Below are 17,403 nucleotides of genomic sequence, written 5' to 3' on the forward strand. Positions count from 1 at the left end.
TATATATATATATATATATAAACCCCCCAAAAAGGTAAAAACTGCGTTCCTGTCTAATGATAACGTTAATTGTGGAAAAACCTTCTTTACATTTTCAGTCTACAATGATTTAAAGTTTCATTATTATTGAGCGGATTACCTTTAAAAAAAAGTTGCAAAATTGCAAAAACAATCAAAGTGTGGACACCACTGCACTGGTGTAGGTCCTAAGAAAAGGAGTAAGAATATATTTTTTTAGATCCGTGTCCTTTAATGCAAGTCATGGAGTGCTTTTCCTAGGAGGATCCAACAGATGTCAGCTTTGTGTTGCAGATGTGGCTCCCCTCTCCACGCTGGCGGTGTCAGGAGGAGGATGCTGTTTGGAGGAAACTCGGCTCTGGGACCTAATCGCAACCGGGACGAGCTCCGCTTTATTTGGATGTTGAGGAAAAAATGGCTACCGGTAAAAGGAAGGAGAGGAAGCGCTCACCGCTTTTAGGTTTGCGCATCGTCTGAGACATATGGATGCACACATTGGAGATTATCGTCAACGTTCCCACCGAAGTACTTCGCCTCAGAGGCCGCTCACTGGTGAGTAGGACGGCGGATACGCTGAGGTCTCTGGAGCGGCTAGTTAGCATCGCCAGCTAGCCGCCTAGCACAGTTAGCATATACAGGAATGTTCATCACGTCAGTTAACAGCACCAGCAACGGTGCAGTCGCTGTTAGCGTCACAATAACACCATTAAAGACGAGAGTATGAACTCAATTGTCGCACTATAACGTCTAGTTTAAATATATATCTTTATAATTTGTTATTTTCAAAGCATTTCATTTGAAGACGTCACGGTTTAGTTTGACAGTTGTCGCTCAGATGCTGCGATGCTAGTGCGATCAGCTGGTTAGCTTCTTTGAGCTAACATGTTTTAACTGGAGGCGTTTCGGTGACCAACTGCAGGTCTGCAGCTGGGTTTTAACTCCGAGCTGATGGGGCTGGCTGAAGGAAAATGGGCTGCTTTGGAAAAAAAAACCCCACAAGGACACTGTCAAGATAACCTTGACAGACCCGAGAATGATTCAGTGTGAAGGCATTTTTATTCGTCAACATTAGTAAATCATGGTTGGGGAACCAAATCCTTAACCATCGATGGCTTTTGACTGTATATACTTGATATTTCGCATATTGTGGGTGGTTATATCGACCAGATTTGTTGTATTCTTGTGCGCCAAAGGTGCAGATTGAGAATAACCTGTGGTTGCTTCTGGTCAGCGTATTGTTTGTGGGTTTAGGGCCGACTACCTGGATGTCTGCACACCATTTAATTAACCTACATCTCCGTCTCTGCCTTGTATAAGGTATGTCAAAGCAAACTATTTAACCCGTATTGGCATTAAAACAACTAAATTATATAAATATTGTGGGTATATTTTAACAGGATATCTATAGCTGAAATTTTGCTGCAATTTATTTAGAAATGGTGACTGAAATGCATGATCTCTTTAGAGTATGTGTCAGTTAAATGTATGTAAATGTATAGGTTTTAATCCATATTTCTTACTTTTAAACACAGCAACAGAGAATATTCTGTCTTTAGGAAAAATGATTTCTGCTAGTTTTATTTTTAACACTAAATATTTTTGTTACATTCTAAAGTTTCCCATTTTTTTAAAGGAGTCCAGATTTTGATAAGGTGTCTTCTTATGCATCCTGTCAGTTGATTTTTGGTATTTAGGTAGTTGGAAAGTTTAACATTAGAGGCTTCTCCATTACAAATGTGCACAATATTTTGTCGTTTTTCTGCTAATGTTGAAAGAAACACAATTTCGCAATTATGGTGTTTCCTTTAAAGGGTAAATGCAATTAAAACGCACGTGAATAAGTTTGTTCACACGATATATGATTATAAAACATGCTGATCCATCGTCCTCCAACTACTTCCTGCTGTCTTCTTCTTTGTTGCTAGTGGCAACATGTGGTTGTTGATCATGAGACTCGTGTGATGTGTAAAAAGTGCTTTCATTGCAGTTTTGTGAACTAAACAAATTTTGATAAACGCTAAAAAAAGACCTCATCCTTACAGCAAAACGTTTTATCAAAAATTTAGTTTTTTTCAAAATTTGACAGTCTCCATTAAGCAGATTTATTCTCGAAATGTCAAATTATGCAATCATATGGTCAATGGAAATGTGGCTAGTGTGATCTAGTTGTCTCCAGGCATATGTTGCAAGTAGGAAGTAAGAAAATTGTTGTGGTTGTGTTTACGTTATTGTTAGTAATTCTCAAATCTGCAACCCATCCATCTGTCTGTCCATTGTCTGTACCTGCTTATCCGTGCAGGGCTGGATTTGCTTATTTCCAGCAGTCATTGGGTGAGACGCAGGGTACTTCCTGGACAGATTTCCAGTCCAACACTGGGCAACACAGCCAGTCACACCTTACAACAATTTAGAGAGACCAATCAACCTTTTTTACTGATTACAAATGTGGGCAAATCTTTGTCAATATTCTGCTAATGTTGAAAAACATAATTTTGCAATTGAGCTGTTTCCATGAAATAAGAGAGGAAATTAAAATCACATGTGTATATGTTTGTTCATGTGATAAATCATTAAAAATCATGACAGCGGGGAATGTAAACAGTTTCAGCCATGGCTCTGGTTCTCATCTGTCTGCCATCAGACATTTTTGAAAATGATTTGGATTTCCCAGATTCCTACTTGAGTCTAACCTCAGGCTAACACTGCGAATGTCAGCCTTCGCAGTGTTAGAACGTGTCCAACAAAGTTGACCGCAAAGTAGAGAAGCTGCCTAGTTTGTAGATCCACTTTTATTTAACTGCTTGCATGACCCAGTTTCCCCAGGATTCAGCTGTTTCTCAGACCCCCCATGTTTAATTTAGAATACCTTTACAGACATCAGACTCCAGCTCACTTAGTGGATGCAAAACAACCCTAATCATCACACCTTCACCATCATGCTGGACAGATTTTACCAGATGTTTACACTTATTTTTTCTAAATATACTTCTGTGCATTACAAACAAAAATCATGGCGCTGGCTCATTAAGATTCAGCTTTGCAAACCTAAGTCATGTTATTTTTAGAAAAAGGAAGTCGTCTTCTTATTCTCAACCTATAAAGCAAGCCACGCTTGTTCAGTCCTTTTCTTATTGTACTGTCATGACCTTTAGCATGGGGCATTTAGCATGCTAGCTGAAACCTTTAATATCTGAAATAGAGCTCTTGGGATTTTCTTTCACTTCTCTAAGCATTGAACTGTCTGACCTTGAGGTCAGCAACAGCTTTAATTGAAGAAACTCAGCGTTTCAGCTGTTTTACAGTTTTCTTGATGTTTTTTTTTTTTTCAGTTTTGCGATGCAAAGAAACTTACCACTCAGAAAGAATCTGTCAGTCAAATTAAAAGATTATGTTAAAACCAAATATAGAAAGGTTGTAAATACTTTTGGGCTTAATTGTAAATATATTTTTGCTGCTGGTGCATTACCTTCACCCTGTAACAACATATTGATAACCATGACAAATTTAGATTTTTAAAATTATAGATTTAACTGATGATAAAAATTATATGTTTGTTTCTCTTAGGTTTAGAATAGGATTTGTCATTTCTAAAAGTTTTTAATATAACCATTTTCCCCAAAATCTTGTGTAGAAAATACCTCACCTTGTTAATTTTCAGTCTGTTGCTCACACAGCGGGAAATAATGTTTTTTGTATGACATAAATTAGGTTTAAAGGCCTTATCAGTGTCATTTTCCTCCAGCTGCAAGCCTTAAATAGCAATAGACATAAAACATGCACGCAAGCTGAACCTGATTCACTAAATTTTCTTCAGGATAAAGTCTGCAGATGTGGCTAAAAGAAGAATCTTTGTAGCCACCAGCAAAAAGCAATGAAGCAGCACTTTTCCACCTTTTTTGGCCACAGATCAGCATTAGAGTCAAATCTAATATAAAATCCAAATTATCTGAAGTGGTGATTTAATGCCGAGCATTTAGATGGATTTGCACGTTGCTCTCGATGCTAAACAGTGTTTCTGTCTGGTTGTAACTTTATCTGGAAATTGAGTTTATTTCTGCACAGAGAGCCGTGTGTGAAAGGACAGCAGAGTCGCTGTGTGCTCGTACTGGAAGCAAGAGGCTCTGATTTCATGAACTTTGTTTTTCCTGTTTTAGTATTTTTATAGCTAAAACAGGAAAAAAGTAAGTGATGAAGTGAACTGACGCCTGTTGACTCTGACGTATCGTATGAGGATTTCTGATGTGGTACAGATCTGAATATTTTGGTTTATTTACTGTTTTGGAAGGCTTTGAAATACCAATACTAATTTCATCTAACACAGACTTCTCTTTAAAAATTGTATTGTTATATAAAGGACAGCATCTAAATTATCCCCCCGATCCTTGGCTTATACGTACCACAAGATTCTCTGTCTTCTTATTAGATTACCGTAGCTCTATCCAAAGTAACGGCACTGCTTCCATTGTTTACATCCTTCAGTGTTTCCTCATGAAAACTTGCTAAGCCCAGTGGTTGGGATGCTAAGGCAGTCATCCAGCAGCCCACCGTGTTTTTAAGCTAAGGCATGTTTAAAGTTGACAAGAAATTTGAAAACATTAGTAGGTAATTATGTGCTATCGGAAGGCATTATTAACAATGCCTAAACACCAACTATAAAGTCTTAAAAAGCAAACACAAAAAAATAGATAATTTTTTTACTTTATTCACTAAAGTAGTTGGCATATAGACTAGGAACAACAGCAGTGGTGAATAAAAATACAGAACTCCTAACCTTGGTCTCCTTATGTGTTCAAATACTGACTTTACGTTTCACCAAAGAGACACTGGTGTCACTGTTACTGGTGCCTGGTGGGAGTGCAAGTACAGCCTGGTCACCTGCCAGGCTTAAAATACAGTCATGAACTTTACTTGTGCCCCAGGAAAGGCTTGGTGAACATTCAGGCTTATAATATAATACACTTACCCCAAGTAAAGCTTATTGCACTTATTGTGCCCCCAATAAACCCTGGTTGCCCCTTTATAATACACTTATAAGCTTTGTTTGCACCCCAATAACAACCTTGTGGCTTGGCAGGGTTTTAATACACTTATAAGCTTTAGTTGCACCCCAAGTGAAGCTTGGTGGCCCGCCAGGCTTATAATACACTGGGGGAACCCTTAACTGGATTTATTATGACGCATGTCACATGTCAATGAGATAAAATGTGATATGACTGCATATGCTTGAAGACTATTGGATATGTGTCTGATTTAGTACTGCATATGGAAGTGGCAGCAATTAGAATTTTTGGATGAAAAGACTGGATTTATGCCATCCAGACTTCCCTAAGCTAAGTCAGATATAGGTCGCATTTGCATTGGGTGACAGTTTAATAGGATAAAACAAGAACAGCTGTCTTGTACTGCGTGCAGAGCTGCAGACATGCCTCAGCATGTCGTAGAAAATACAAGTTCATTTTAATGAGCACACTGAATTTGTAGCCTTCATTGTTCAGAATCGGTTGTATGTTTTAGTTTTTGATTGATAGGTCGCATGTCAAGACTTATCCAGCAGTTTAATTTCCTTTTATTGTGTCGAACAGACTGTTTTTAATAGGAAAAGCTCAAGACCTTCACAAATTGAATGTTAGCATACAGTAGCTTTAGTCTTGACTTCTTCCATTCTTCTGCTTTTCTCCCACTCGGCTTTCATTGCTAGCAGGCTTTGTAACTTGAAACTCCTGTCAGTGGTTGAGTCTGCTTTCCTCTGCAGGGCTAAAACAAGGGTTGCCTTGACATAAATACATGTCTTTCAAATGAATTTGTTGTTTTGATTCATTTTATCATATAAACTGCCTCTTATTTTAGGTAGATTTAGCAGTTAACTTAATAGGTGTTGACTGTTACTGAGCTGTGCCACAGTTTTCTAACAGCTTGTCAGTTTGATTGTAGCCCAAATTTAGGCAAATGTTACTCTGTAGTACCCTTTCAAACTGTATATTTTAATCAGTATTAAAATATATTCTGGTAATTCACCCTGTGTTTACTGTATATCTTCCCCAGCTTTGATGTTTGGTAGCTGTAGATTTGATCAGAATATTTGCATTGCACTGCCCTGGAACAAACAGTTGCTTCATTGTCTGATCATCGTGCTACAAAACAGGTTCAACAGAACTGGGGTTACTTTCTGAGATCTGGGGTAACTAATGCCAACAAAGAAGATCTTATTTACACGTGGCGATAATCTGGTTCATCATCTTGGTAAGTCGTGTAAAACAGGTTGAGGTGGAATGAAGTGGGCAAACTAGAGTGAAACATCTTGAGATAACAGCCATAAATCTGTCATTTTCCACTGCAAATATCATTTATCATCAGTGGTATTAAGACATGATGGAGACTTTTAGAAATAATCATCATCAATAATGCATCAAAAAGCTCTAAAGATAAAAAGGAGAAATTGGGAAATTAGACTCCCTAACTGTCTCTTACTATAAATTGCGTTTCATACAGTTTTACATGTAAATAGAAACATTTCAGTAAATGCGTCTGTATGAAAGAATGAAAGCAAATCTTCTGCCCTGATATTACATCTTATCCCTGTGATTTCCTCTTTGTGCTGCAGCACTTTGGATTTTGTGCTTTGTTGGCCTGTTATTGATTCGGTGAAACTATGAAGCTACATGTAAATCTTGCGGATAATGCAGCACAAGTCTGGCGCTAATTCACCTCCGAGAGAACAAAGAGCGATTCCTTTTGGACCAAGTGAAATGCGTTACAGAGGATGACGAAGTGAACCGTCAGATAGAAATACAGCATCAGACTTTGTTTTTTATCAGGCTCTCTGTATTAATATGTAACATAATTGGATGATTTTTAATTAGCCCAAACACAACCATGTTTTCAGTAAGCAGTTTTGTTTTGATATTATTTGATAAGCATTTGTTTCAATAAGGGATACATCATTTATAATTCTTATAAATTTGATTTAGATCTTTAAGGTCATGTTTTGATGTGGAAACTATTTTTAATTCAGACTATTTAATGGTCTAGAGATTCAGTTTAAATTACGTGTCTGACAAGAAGGAGACATGGTGTAAACAAAACATTTATTTAAAACAGTTTCATACTTAATCAAATTCCTCCAGTTTATGTTAAAGCAAAAATAGGTTGGTGCCTAAAGTTCTGTAATTTAAATTTCCAGTGTTAGGTTAGCTTGTCCGCATGGCTTTTTCTTAAATAGAAAAAGTATCGAATTATTCTAAGTACCTGCGGTGGCTGAGTGGACGCATAATCCCATTTGAAGTGTACTCGCTAATAGGAGCTGGAAAGATTTTGAAATCAATGCGTTTTCGCATTTTGAATTGATTTAAAATTTCAAGGCCTTGGAACTGCGATTTTTCAAATCTATTTTTTTTCTGCACCTGTAGATGTTAGTCAATGTTGGATGATAAACGATAATATTGTTGCTTTGAGACCATTTTCAAGTAATAAGATGGTAATGGCATAATATGCAAGAAACATTCTCAAATATTAATCAACTATAAATTCTAATGAACATTTAACATAGGAACTGGAAGACGTTTTAGATATGCACAATAAATAAACAAAATAACTAAACAAAATAACAGGAAACAGCAAATAAATTGAGTTAAGTCTCTGTAAACAAAATTATTGATAAATCATACAAACAGAACTTGTATACTTATATATACATCATTTCCCAGAGCAAAAACCCAAAAGAGTTAATAGTCTGTCCGTCTCATCTAGTTGTGTTATGTGCTTTTAAACTTGTTTTGCAGAATTAATTTAGGAACCACAGGAAGTTTGTTTAAACTTAAACTGAATAATTTCAGTTTTTTTCATTCTCAGAAGGAACCAAAAGTGCTGAGGATAACAGGAAGTCAGTTTAGACAGTAATGTCTTATTTAGCTGTTGTGCGTCATTTACTGTGCTGGTAAATTCAAGGATAATTTATGCATTTTAAAGCTTTCAGGAATTTCATAACAATTTTATTTTTTTTTTTATAAATAATGGATTCATGTTTCTGTGTTTTATTGGGCGGTGTTTTGAAGCTGCATGTCGGCTTCGGGTTATTCTATAGACTAGTCAAAGCAGGGTAATGGTTTGCTGTTTTATTGGACAGATGGAAAATGAAATATTCCAGTTTTGTTTATTGCCGTAATTTATTTCAATGTGTTTTTCATAAACTCTAATGCATAGCCACATTGAGTCATAATATAAAATGCCCTGCATGCTCACATAAACACATAAACACAGTTCCAGTTCACACAATGAGCCCAGTTTTAGGCAGATAATGCGTCAAATAACATTCTGGTTCCTGAGGATCCCTTAAGGCTGTATAACACAACAGCTTTTTCTCTCGCTTTTTCTCTGAGACTGGTTGGTGTTTTATTTTATTATTTACTTTTTAAATCTTCAGCTGTATATTCAAGTTTGTGTGTTTGTTATGAGAATGTGTTGCAGGCTTCATTTGGCGCGGCGCAGGATGTTTTCCCTGCTGGAGTCATTTTATACACCTCAGTGTGCATCTGGAAACCATATTCCTGAGTCTTCTTCCTCATAAATATGTGAGCAAATTTCAGCCTTCAATAAAAAATAAATCCAGGAGCACTGGGTGGCTCAGTTAGTAGAGCGCGATCACCATGTGAAGAGGTTATAGTCCTTGATATGGTTTTCATGGGTTTGATTCCCACTTTCTGCATGATTTCCATCTATTTACTGTTCATCAAAGGCCACTGATGCCTAAAAATATAAACTCAAATAGCAGAGTTTTAAAAGGCATCATCCTCGTTAGGCCTGTCGCAGTAAGCAATAAATCATTTACTTGGATAATAAATTAAAATTAATTTGTGTGATTTTCTCTCTCTTTCTACCAAAAACTGGCTGAGAAAATTCTTCAGTCTGGTGTCTTGGTTTCAACTAGACCTTTTTTGAAGGACAGTTTTGTTTAGAGAGACTTCATAATTCATTTTATTTGTTGTTTCTGTTAATTTGTTTATTTATTTTGGTTATTTAAAAAACCTTCCAGTTCCAGTGATAAATGTTCATTAGGATTTAAAGTTTATTGTTCTTTGAGAATGTGTTATTGCATTGTTATGCCACTGTATTACTTAAAAATGGTTTCAAACAATATCATCGTTTTTCACAATAACTTCTGGTTCTCTTTCACACCGCATTGTCAAATGATCCAAACCAGTTGAAAAAACTGTTCCCCAGTGGTGGCGTTGCATCAAGAACTACTGAAGGAAACAACATGAAAACCTCAGAGAAAGACATGAACGTAACTTCCTTCTTCACTAAATGTGAAAAAAATGGAGTACTGTCAGGTTTTAGGAGTAGTGGGATTTCTCTTTTGTGATTGGTAAAAGACCATGATCAAAACAAACTCCTGCGTTTGGTTTGGTTGTATTCACCCAGAATGCCCTGCGCTATTGTTTGCTTCCTGCTGCAGTTCATGTGGCGTTCACATATTCATTCAAACCGTGTCAGAGTTCACTTCAACCGAACAGACCAGTGTTCACTTTTTGGTCTGAATTAGAATTTGTTTGTTTACTTCCATAGTTCTTGCTGCAGCGCCACTACAGGCAAGGAGGGGAACAGGGTTTTTTTCCAATTAGTTTGAATTGTTTTACAAAGTGCAATGTTAAAGCAAACTGACAAACAGCCTAGAGTTTGAGTAAAGCAGACTAAACAGGGCTGAATTGTTTTTTAATCTAACTTTCCAGATTTTCCAAACAAAAAAAGGAAGAATCTATCGCTCACATGAGAAATTCTACAACTGCTAAAATCTCATGCCACTCCATTTTTGTTTACATTTTGTGAAGACGGAGGTTGTGCTCAGTGTCTTCTTCAGAGGTTTTTGTGATGTTTCCTTCCACAGTTGTGGGTGCAGCGCCACAACAGGCGAGGAGGGGAACAAGTTTTTCAATTGGTTTGAATCGTTTGACAAAGTGCGGTGTTAAAGTGACAGACAAACTGGAGTTCTGTTAAAGCAGATTAAAAACAACTGGTGTAAATACACCCTAAAGTGTTTTTTTTAAATCCAACTTTACAAATTTTCTTGAACTTTTGACAGATTTTTCACAGATTAACTTTAATTCCTTAAACCACATTGACAGTGGTTTTTAATTTAGCTCATTTCTTCCCCTCCTCCTGACGAAATGGTTCATTCCTCTCTGTTATGGCTGTAGTGTTCGCCACACTCCACCCTCCTCTCTCTCTCTCTCTCTCTCTCTGAAGCTCTGTACACCCCACCCGGTGTCAGGGGGGGATCAGCTGTGCCAGTCCCGGCAGACCACACACACACACAGTATGCTTAGTGGAAAACAAAGCCTCTAGCACTGCCAGTTGAAGACGATCCCTGCCTCCGCGCTCTGTGCGTAGCATGTTCTGTTCTGATGCTGCCAAGACGGAAAGGCATGACTCCGCCATCGCCAGGGCTTTTCGGAAAGGAACGTTTTCACAGGGGCACGAGCGGCCGATTTCTGCCTTTTGATGGAATATTTTTGTTTCTTCTGGTGGTGAAGAGTTGAAATGCTGGCAGAGCGCAGAGAGAACAGCAGGTAGGAGAAATCAGAGCTGGGTGCTAAGCTTGTCTCCGTGGCGACTCTTAGTTTGTTTACTCACTTCACCGATATAGAAACACACCAGTTTACAGGTTATTGATCATCACAGCTCTTATTTTCTGTCGTTTTAATCTCTGAAGATTAAATGCAGTAAGCTATAAATAAATCAATTAATGGTACGATAAATTAAATGAGCTCAATAATTTCCATTTGCACGATTTATCGTTTTTCTCTTTTGTTTCTTCCTACCAAAAACAGGACGAGGAAAATCCTCAGTCTGCTGCTTTGGTCTCAACTGGACCTTATTTTGTATTCATAGGCTTCATAATACAATGTATTAGTTATTTCTGTTGTTTTGAGTATTTATTTTGGATATTAAAATGTCTTCCAGTTCCTGTATTAAATATTTATTTGAATTTAAAGTTTATTAATCTTCGAGAATGTATTCTTGCATTATTGTACCATTACCATTATATTACCTGAAATCTTGCAAAACAATAAAAACTCCTACATACTAAACTTCATATTTAGAAGTTATAACAATAAATACTTTGCAATATGACTGGAAATTCAAAATAAATTAATATTGAAGGCACATAATGACATTTTCAATATGCTGAGGCAAGTATTTACTAACTTTTGGGAAAGGCAGCTCATTCTTTTGCTATATTAACATCCAGACAATAGCCAATCCCACACAAGCAATGGTTACTATGGGAACCTATTGTTAAACCATCATTTTTTTGTCAGTTTTGTCAATGCACATGGAACAAAACACAATACATGTAATATATTTGGTATTTGTTAGACAGGAAGTAGTATTAACATCTTGAAGCAGCCCAGGCTGATAACTGACTTCAGTCTGTGGAGCTGGATAAAGATTCAGGTGATCGCAAGGAAGCTGTCCAGTCTGAAATACTTGAAGAGCACAAAAGATAATCAACTTTGTCACTATACTTAGAGATTTAGAGATTTTTTTAGTCAAAATAAGTCAGTATTGGACAAAATTTGAATGAGCAGATCAGGCTTCTTAAAGGTAAATGATTGATCAGAAAATGTAAATCAGTGCACCCGTATGAGAAAAGTTTAATTCCTGGAAGGTTAATCAATATTTTTCTTTTGCCCATTGCAAAAAGTACAAACAATCGTCTCCATGCTTTTTTCTTGCATTTTACAACCTTTTTTTTTTTTTTTTCAAAATTCCTTCTTTTACGTTGTTTATGGATCTTTTAGATACCCATCTCTGTTTTTGTTGATTTAAATCATAATCTGCCATGTGTATTCACTGATTTGGGCTTAACAGTAAAATTAAAACAAAGTTGAACTAAATCTGTTGTTCTTAGAAAGAAAAGAATAATTGAGAACTTTATTCCAGTCAAAGCATCATCAGTGCATCTGTAAATAAGTATACTTCACCTTATCCATGAATCTAGCAAATATTACTATAAATGAAAGCAATAGCTGCATGTTGATAGTAAAATGAATGGTAGATATAACTCAAGTCTTCTTCTAGGACGTCCTCACACCTCTGTGCTTCCTCTAACCGAACGTTAAACACTTTGCAGAAGTGGCAGATACACTCACTTAGGAAAAACTTTCACACTCAGGCTATTATTAGAGCAAATTAACCGATTTGCCGTGGTGTGTTCACAGAGTGGAGGAAAAAAATTTGTAGCTTCACAATGGAGCTACTTTAACATGAAAATCAGCCAACTGGTCCCCAACCAAATGATGGGTATATTTCTTACACATATTAGTCAGAATCTGCCATGTGGGTCTTTCTGTTTCCAGAGCAGGCAGTTTCTCTCTTTGAAACCAAACGTACCAGCATTTGTGTGGGGGTTTGGCGTGAAATCAGCACTCTGCACTCTTTTTAGTTTCTCTGAATTAGCATTTTGTTGGGAGAGTTTGTGTTTTATCTCGCTGCTGTCAAATCCCCCCATTCCTTTTCTCTTTCTCCTCCACCTTCCCCTGCAAACTGACATTACGTCACTTTCTCCAGAGGAACAACCACACAGGCTTTTGAAGAGCTGGGCCTTTCCAGGGCATTGGCTGCCTTCATCTCCCAGGAGTTAGTGTTAACTCTTCAAGACGTTCATTGAAGCTGGCGTTCGCTTAAAGAGAGTGCTTTAAAAAAAAAACCAAAAAAAAAAAAAAACTGGAAGACCCAGAAAACAGGCACAGATTCCCACTGCAGAGGAGTTGTCATTCCATTGATGCCACCAACTCGTTTTCTTTGCTCCAGCCAAGACAAAAACATTTTCTGATGCAGTTTTTTCTGGCTGTGCCTGTAATATAAAATTAGTTGTGATAAATGCATTTACTTTTTGCTCTATGGTGGTGATTTTTTGAACAATGAAGGTAACATCATTAAAGATGCTGTCTTTATCGTTCTTGTCATTTCAGCTTTGCTTGAGATTCATCAATATTCAGTGAGCCGTCTGCTTCTGTAGGTCAAGTCCTAGACGGCGATTTCAGATTTTCTTTTCTATTACATCAGGACAAAAAGACAAATGATAGATGCACAATAACAAATTTTGCTGGACGATAAATGGTCCCAGAAGTTATTGTGATAAACGACAATATTGTTGTTTTGAGACCATTTTCAAGTAATGTAATTGTGATGAAATAATAATGTAAGAACACATTAAAGATCAATAAACTTTAAATGCTAATGAACACTAAACACTGGAACTGGAAGACATTTAAAATATCCAAAATAAACAAACCAAACAACAGAAACGGCAAATAAAATGAATTATGGAATCTCGGTAAACAAATAAAGGAGCTAGTTGAGACCAAAACACCACACTGGAGACTTTTGTCATCCCGTTTTTGGTAGAAAGAGATAAAATATAAGAACAATAAATCATGCTAATGGAAAGTGAGGGTGTTTTAATTTATCATGCAATTAATTGATTTATTGCTTATTGCCACAGTCCTAGTCATTTGGCCTAACCTGGAGTTTCAACTGGTCGCACACATACGCATATTAGAGTCTGTGTGTGCAGCTCACCAAACAGAAAGATCGGTGACGTCGAGTCTGAAGTCTGGGCCACTTATGCTTGTCATTAAAAACGCTGAGGAAGAAATATCGGTAAATGTAAAAACGTCAAAATTACGCTTATGAGACCAGTTTTTGTATTTGGAAATGTATTATGAATGCACTTCCTCTTTAAACGCTTCTGCTTTTTTAATACAGTCAGATTGTCACGATAAATTTTACTGGACGATAAATTATCATAGAAATAGTTGTGATGAACGATAATATTGTTGTTTTTGAGGCCATTTTAAAGTAATAGATTGATTTTAGCATAAATTACAAGTTCACCCTCGCAAAGATGAATAAACTTTGATTTTGCACAAAACACAACAATAAATTGAACGGAAATAAAAACCACACATAACACACAGCAGTGAGATATAGTAGTAAAGAGGTCTTTGGGTTCAATGTTAGAGAACCTTGTTTTTTTTTAAATCTTTTATTAACTTGTGGAACTCTATATTAAAACTTTGCCAACCCTCTGGCCATGTTTGAAAATCTGTCTCCACAGCTGCCAGTGTTGGGTGGAGAAATCGGTATCCTGTAAGGAATTTAAATTGCTTGTGCTTGCAGTTTATTCTCTGCAGCCATTTTGCATCAGGAGATAAGAGAGACTTGCATCTCTATGAAGAAATTAGCTGTGCTCAGTTGCCAAAGGTGTGGGTAGGCTGTTTATTCAGATACTAAAATGAAAAACAGAACTAGATCTGTGGTGGGAAAACAACATTTGATAATGAAGATATTTTAGGAGGCTGGAAAAATGAACTTAGCAAGGAGCAAATTTAGCATCTTGTTGTGTGGCTGCATGGCGTTTTCATTTATGTTACTCTTAACTCTTATGAAGCCCAAGTGGCGTCATGTGGCTGCAGACACTAATTTAATTCTTTTTTTAATGTGCTTCGCTAATTTGTATCAGCTTTGTTCAAAAAGAACAGAGTACAATGACGGATTCCTCATTTCTTCCTTCTGGAGTTTAAATTTGGTCGCAATATTTTGTGGCATTTATTGCAATTATGATACAAAGTGATAAAATATCTTTTTGGCATCAGACTGAATGGCTTTGACCTCACAGCTCTGTAGTCAAAGCAGCAAAAACACAAATACTGCTCTTCATAAAATGCACATTTTCAGCAACAAGGGAATTCAAAGTACCTTTCATAAGTAAATGGAAAATAAAACAACAAACAAGCAGAAATTTATATTGCAGTGACAAAGTAAGAGAAAACTTACTTTGGGTTTGGGTTTTTAGCCTTGATTTTACAGAACTCAGTGTTTCAGCAGTTTTTCAGTTTTCTGGAGGTTTGTTTCAAATTAGTGGAGCAAAAAAACTGAATGCTGCTTCTCAGTGTTTGGCTCTGATTCTGTGGATTTAAAGTAGACTTTAGCCAGAACACCTGAGTGATCTGAAGGGCTGACACAACAACAAGAGGTCTAAGTTATTCAGTGATTTATAAAGTAAGAAAGTGTTTTAAAGTCTTTTATCTGAGACTACAGGGGCCAGTGAATTTTCCTCTGATCCCTCGGTGTTTGGTTCCCATGTGGGCTTTCATATTGTGTCAGCTGCTTTTATTTAATCATTTGTGTGTTTGTCTGGTAACTTTGTGGTCTGGTTACTGTTTAGCAGGTTTGTGTTTGACTTGTTGTTGCTTGTTTTTTTTTTTTTTGTTTTTAGAAAGCGCAGCCAGGCTGTAGCGCTGTTCTAAACAGATTCAAAATAAATTTTTCTGTGGAGCGATTGCTGCAAAGTGTGCTGCTTTTGTCCTGCTGTTAGAAAAACTGCAATGTCAATAATATTGGTATATATTGCAATGAGCATATCAGTTACACTATTTCATGTCTTTCTCATTTGTGCTTCCATAAATTAGTGACCTTTTTAGCATTTTGGGTAAAGTCATTAATGATTCAATTTTCAAGTAATATAATAGTAACAGCATAATAATGCAAGAACACATTCTCAAAGATCAATAAGCTTCAAATTCAAATGAACATGTAACACTGGAACTGGAGGACATTTTAAATATCCAAATTAAATAAACAACAGAAACAATAAATACATTTAGTTAAATTATCCATACAAAAACAAAGCTAGCTGAGACCAAAGCAGCAGATTGAAGACTTTTTCACCCATCTTTTGGTAGAAAGGGAGAATAAAAAATAAATCTTGAAAATGGAAATTATTGAGCTTGTTTTAATTTAACATGAAACTGATTAATTAGTTATTGCGAAAGGCCTAAACTATTATTCAAAACCTTAATTTATCACATTATAGCCTATTCTATAAGTCTTCTAAACCCAGCAGCATCTTTCTGGTGAAATGTCTGTTTCTGATCTACCAGAACTAGAGAAGAAAGTCTGCAGGACTCTGGTTGCTGTAGGTGGAGTGAGCGCTAATCCTTCATGTGTCACTGCCTTCCCTTTTGTTGGTTTTTCCAGCTCAGCCTTATGCTGAAGTCGTATGACATGTGTTTGGCCCAGTTTGCGGTCCGGTTCCTCGCTGTGCTCCGGCTCCGCCGTTCTCTCTGCACTCCGGCTCCGCCGTTCTCTCTGCACTCTTATCTGCTTCACTGGCTCTCCGTTACATCGGCTCCTCGCTACAAAGCCAACAGTCAGCATTGTTCAGGAATAAATGCTGGCTTTGATGTGCTTCAGGGATATGTTACAGGACAGAAATAGATCAGCTGTTTCAGCATAAACATGTAACAATAAGGGGAAAATCGTGTCATGTTTTTGTACTGTAATTGACCTCAACCCATTTGTGGCTATTTGCTCTGAATAAATAACAATAGTGTTGGATTCACTCCTCCAATTCCACTAGGGGGCTCTATAGTTGTTTTGTGTTGGTCCGTGAATTAATGTGTAGAAGAAGAAAATGAACGGCGGACCAGTAGTGTACTTATGCTGCGTTAGCTTAAACTAAAATGCCGAACCTGCCATAAAATCACATCTTACTAATGTTTGAGTGTTGCCTAACGTGGTAAGTTATATTAATGCTGTAAAGCCGTAGGAGATAAGTATTTATCTGTTCTAAGCGTGCGCTTGGTGAATTTGCTAGAGCTAATTAGCCAAATGCTAGCTGTTGTTTGCTGCAGTGTGATATATGAATGCTGACGTTTATTATATTACGAAGTGTTCTAAGAGTAAACTTTGCTTTATAACCGGCTAGTCTAGTCAAGCCAAGCTCCTAAATCTATGTTTAAGTTTGTGTTTATTGAATATTGCAATACTAAGTATTGACGTTTTGTTTGTCTTGTTTTTTATTTATTTATTTATTTTTTATTGCTTTATTTACAGATTAACCGGCATGTCCGTGTAAGCACTCGGGAATAAAATTAACAACTACAACAACAACGGCTACCTTATGTTCTTTGTAACAAATAGTTATCGATTGATCGATTGTTTTGACGATTATTCGATTAATAGGATAAGAAACTTGGAACATTCTGCAGATTTGTCATTTAATCCTTTTTATAGAATGATTAAAAAAACGCATTGAAAGATGCAAATAAACAAATAATTTTGTTCCTTTTAAATGATAAAATCAATATTTTATTGCCTGAAATGCAATAAAAGTTTTCTTTCAGTGAACGCTTGATCATTTGTAGCAAAGGACACATCTGTTGATTATTTTTGGATCAACCAATTAATATTTAGATAGCAAATGGTGATTAGTAGATTTTTACAGCATTTAAACCAGGTGAAGCTAAAACTTTCCTGCTTGAGGAGTTCTAGTTAGAAAATATCTACAAATAGTGTCTTTTTTAACCTTAAGTGCAAAAT

General features: G+C 36.6%; 1 protein-coding gene across 6 annotated transcripts in view; it reads left to right on the forward strand.

Moving 5' to 3' along the window:
• Positions 1–375: 375 nt before the first annotated feature.
• The window catches only part of wdfy3 (WD repeat and FYVE domain containing 3), a 105,729-nt gene continuing 88,701 nt past the window's right edge, over positions 376–17,403 (forward strand). For 4 of the 6 annotated variants that reach the window (XM_016669137.1, XM_016669139.1, XM_016669138.1 and 1 more), the window contains exon 1: positions 10,283–10,580. In XM_016669137.1, the coding sequence (XP_016524623.1) occupies positions 10,552–10,580 (29 nt within the window). In that variant the 5' untranslated portion in view covers positions 10,283–10,551. Of the gene's footprint in view, positions 571–10,282; positions 10,581–17,403 lie in introns of those variants that run through there. The other 2 variants (XM_016669141.1, XM_007547375.2) reach the window with 2 other exon arrangements.

This window comes from Poecilia formosa, unplaced genomic scaffold, assembly GCF_000485575.1.
Source record: "Poecilia formosa unplaced genomic scaffold, Poecilia_formosa-5.1.2 Scaffold20, whole genome shotgun sequence".
Taxonomy (NCBI): domain Eukaryota; kingdom Metazoa; phylum Chordata; class Actinopteri; order Cyprinodontiformes; family Poeciliidae; genus Poecilia; species Poecilia formosa.